General features: G+C 36.4%; 1 protein-coding gene across 1 annotated transcript; it reads left to right on the top strand.

The window, feature by feature from the left end:
- The first annotated feature begins 916 nt into the window (after nt 1-916).
- On the top strand, nt 917-2,784 carry LOC149175891 (protein NODULATION SIGNALING PATHWAY 2-like). The gene has a single exon (XM_089422970.1). The coding sequence runs from the start codon at nt 1,046-1,048 to the stop codon at nt 2,702-2,704; it is 1,659 nt and encodes a 552-aa protein (XP_089279096.1). The 5' UTR covers nt 917-1,045; the 3' UTR covers nt 2,705-2,784.
- Nucleotides 2,785-3,876: the final 1,092 nt, after the last annotated feature.

Here is a 3,876-nt window from a genome sequence, read left to right as displayed (position 1 = left end):
ATACTCTATAAAATGGTCTTAGTACATACCATCCAAAAAAATATCTTCCACATGTTAAAGGCTCTCTTTAAAAAAACAGAAAAAAACCTAAAAAATAATATTCATTCCAAGACAATTTCCCCATGGGCTATTCAACAAAAAGATGTAATGATCACTCCAACCATGAATATCAACAAAAGAACCAACTCTTCTTCCTTTACTATTAAAGGTATAATATGAATAAAATAATTTAGGATGGGAAGAGAAAATAGAAAAGAAATCAGAAAGAAAAGGGAAAGAAAGTAATTTTGTCAACGTTCTACCATCCAAAGAGCACCCCAAAAAACATATGTTCAAAAATTGTTAAATAATTAGGTCAGAACGTGGATTAGCCAGTTTGACTTGAACAAAAACAAAAGCTTAAGCATGAAAATCAAATACTGAATCTGACTATGTAAGGTGAAACATAATTAATGTCCATGTGAATCTCTGCATGTTAAAAAAAATTGCAATGGAAAGCTACAAGTCCTGTAATTTTTTCTATAAATTAGGGCTGAAATTTTTGAAGTCCCCAAGGACGAGTGTAGGTCGCTGAAACATTGCAGCGATCTCATAGGGTCGTTGTTGGTTGACTTGTGATATATTGGGTTGGTCGTTTGGTTTGGAGGCAAGTTGTAGCCTTGGAAATTTGTGTCCAATCCATGGTGCCCCCATTTTGCTATGCAGGGACGTACTACACGTGATGCCTTGAAATGAAAGTCACACCGCTCACTTCATTTTTTCAGCCACCCACTCAACACGAAAGTCCATCACTTGTGGGTGGTTCCCATGAATTTGAGGATAATGAATTAAATGCCCACGTCCCCTCATTAAAAAAAAACGTAATATTCAATCACTGCCAATGTCGCTGCAATTCTATATATCAATCAAAATTGATGATAACATCATTGAATTGTTCACCCCCACCCGTTCACCCCCACCCCCTTGGAGGCCCTGCAGGCCCTTTTTTTCTCTTCTTCTTCTCGATCAAGAAGAGAAGAAGATATTTTATATTAATTTCTACAAAATGCAGGTTATAGGGAGCTGCATGCAGGAAACTGGAATGGGATCATATAACTCATGGTTTTCTGAACAAGAATGGGATCATGTATTCAGCAATAATCCCCCTGATGGTGGTATTACTTATGATGTTGCAGAAGGGGAACAGTTAATGGACGTGGATTTGGATGCACCAGAGTGGTCTTCTTGGGATGATTTAATCATCGACGTGGACATCAATGGCTGCTCGGGTGATACTAATAATAGTAACCCTAACCCTAACCCTTCCTTGCCAGCAAACTTGCAGGCAATCGAAGAGCATTTAATGGATGTGGAGCTGCAAGATGGTAATAATAATTTTCAAGAAGATGCAGTTTCGTGCCCTCGGATTGATGATGCCATTGTTGCAAACAGCAGCTGCAAATCAATCGAGACTGATAATGCAGGCTCTTCTTCTGTCGATATCGATCATGCAGGCAGCCATGAAAATCGAGCTTCTAAGGACTTCAAGACCATAAGTGACGTGGAGTACAAAGGGTTGAGACTACTGCATCTCTTGACAGCATGTGCAGAGGCAATCTCAGAGGGAACACAAGACCTAGCAGAGGTCATACTCTGCAGGTTGAGAGGGTTGGTTTCTCCTACTGGATCCACCATGGAGAGAGTGGCTTATTATCTTTTTAATGCTCTGGTTTGCTCCAATAATATCAATTCTCTGGGTCATTTGGAACCCAATGATAAAAGCATGAGTACTAGTAGTGCCAAGGAGCATTTTCTTGGAGCTCTCAAGTTGTTGCATGTTGCTTATCCTTACATAAGAATAGGTCACTTTACTGCTAACCAGTGCATTCTTGAAGCAGTAGCAGGGACTGGGAGTACTAATGTGGGAATCCATATCATTGACTTTGATATAATGGAGGGTATGCAGTGGCCACCATTAATGGAGGCCCTGAGGAGTAATGGAGATTATGAAATTGATCACTTGAGGATTACTACGGTAAAGTGGGTTGATGACAGTGATGATGATGCTGTGCTCTATACTGAATGCTGTAAACACACTGGCAGAAGGCTTTCTGAGTATGCTGAGTCTCTGGGGATTCCATTTTTGTTTCAGGAAACTGATTTAAAGGGCCTGAAAGATCTCATGTCTGAGGATGGTGAGATTGTAATAGTGAACTGCATGTGGCAATTGCCTCACATGGTTAAGCTGCGAAATAAAAAGCAATTATTGGAATTTCTAGTGGGCACTCGTCACCTGAATCCAGAAGCTGTTACAGTTGCTACTGGTCCCCATGGTAACGATATTGCAGAGAGAGGTGATTTCATAGAGAGCTTTGCTGGTTGTTTGAAGGATCTCTGCACCATTTTTGACTCTCTTGAAGCTGGCTTGCCTGAGCATGGTCTTGCAAGGGCTATGGTGGAGCGCATGTTCTTTGGCCCGGCCATGTCCAGAAGACTCATGAAGAGCCCTGAGAATGGAGAATCCAATGTTGTTGACATTGCTGTCAAGTGTGGTTATGGTGAAGGTACTATAACCAGTGAGAACGTTATGTATGCAAAATATACTCTAGAGTTATGTAGAGGGTCTGGGAGATGTTATGAAGTAGCATTGGTGGGTCGAAATCGACTGGTTCTCAAATGGGCTTCAACTCCTTTGGTGTGGGTTTCCACCTGGAAATCACCATAATCATCACTGTTACATACAATTTCAATGTCATAATAACATCATAATTGGCAACTACAATGGCCATCTTTTTTTATTCTGCAGATAATTGGGGTTTCTTTTTATATTAGTATTTTATTTTTACTTGTACAGGCAGGTTGTGTAGATTATAATTTTATATACATGACAAATAAGTCTTATATCATATTTTGTGTGCACTCAGTTTTTTAAATCAATTTGAAAGTTGAAGTACAAGTCTCAGAGATGATGTCACAACTCTATTTAGGATTTCCCATCCACTCATTCTCATTCTAGTACATGATTTTAATGATAAAATGTCAATATTACAATTATGATCACAAACGCAATTATAAGCCCCTCTCTGAGCATTCTCCTCCAATCCTGTGATCTTCAATATAAATTCCTTCTACGCATTTTGATGTACTCATTATACTCTCTACTCTTTTGATCTTCAATATAAATTCCTTTTACGCATTTTGATGATGTAGTCATATACTCTCTACTCTTATAACCCATAATATAATAATCGATTCTTACAAACCATAAGATAATATTTTTTTATTGTCAACTTTTTGTAAATTTAGTTTACTTTCTATTATCTCTAATCTTTAAAAATTTAGTTTGCTTTCCATTGTCCCCGATCATTCTTCTTAGTCCAGTAAAGGTTGATTCTTCAATATAATTGGCTTTCAGACATTTTGATGATATACTCATTATATTATATTTGTGTATTCTTAAAACCCATATTATAGTGTGTATTTTTTATAACCTAAAATATAATAAATATAATAATTTCTTCTTATAATTGACAATAATATAATCTTTTACCGTTCATTTTTTTTTTTAAATTTAGGTTACTTTTCATTGTCTCTAATTATTTTTAATATAATAATTATTTATTTATTAAAAGAAATTTTAATTCAAGCTTCTATGATCCCTATCATAAAGTATACAGAGTTTTTCCGAATAAGTCACATTGAAAATAGATATGAGTCCACGGAACCAACAAGTGTGGTTCATCTTGAACACAGGATGAAAGAAAATGGCTATATTTAACTTGGGGAGGGAGAGGGGACAGGTTTAAAAATAATTAAATTAATAGATATATAAATATTTAATTTTAATATTAAACGGTTATATCTTATTAGGATTAATAATATTAAATTCTTTTTTAC

This window comes from Pinus tabuliformis, chromosome 4_1 (genome assembly GCF_031772625.1).
Source record: "Pinus tabuliformis cultivar Carrire ecotype Pingquan chromosome 4_1, CPIR1, whole genome shotgun sequence".
Classification (NCBI taxonomy): domain Eukaryota; kingdom Viridiplantae; phylum Streptophyta; class Pinopsida; order Pinales; family Pinaceae; genus Pinus; species Pinus tabuliformis.
The sequence above is the reverse complement of the archived record's forward strand: the minus strand, read 5'-3'. Positions and strand labels throughout refer to the sequence as shown.

What these genes read in the sequence shown, in the direction of transcription:
- LOC149175891 (XM_089422970.1), top strand. Translation starts at nt 1,046, where the DNA reads ATGCAGGTTATAGGGAGCTGCATGCAGGAAACTGGAATGGGATCATAT.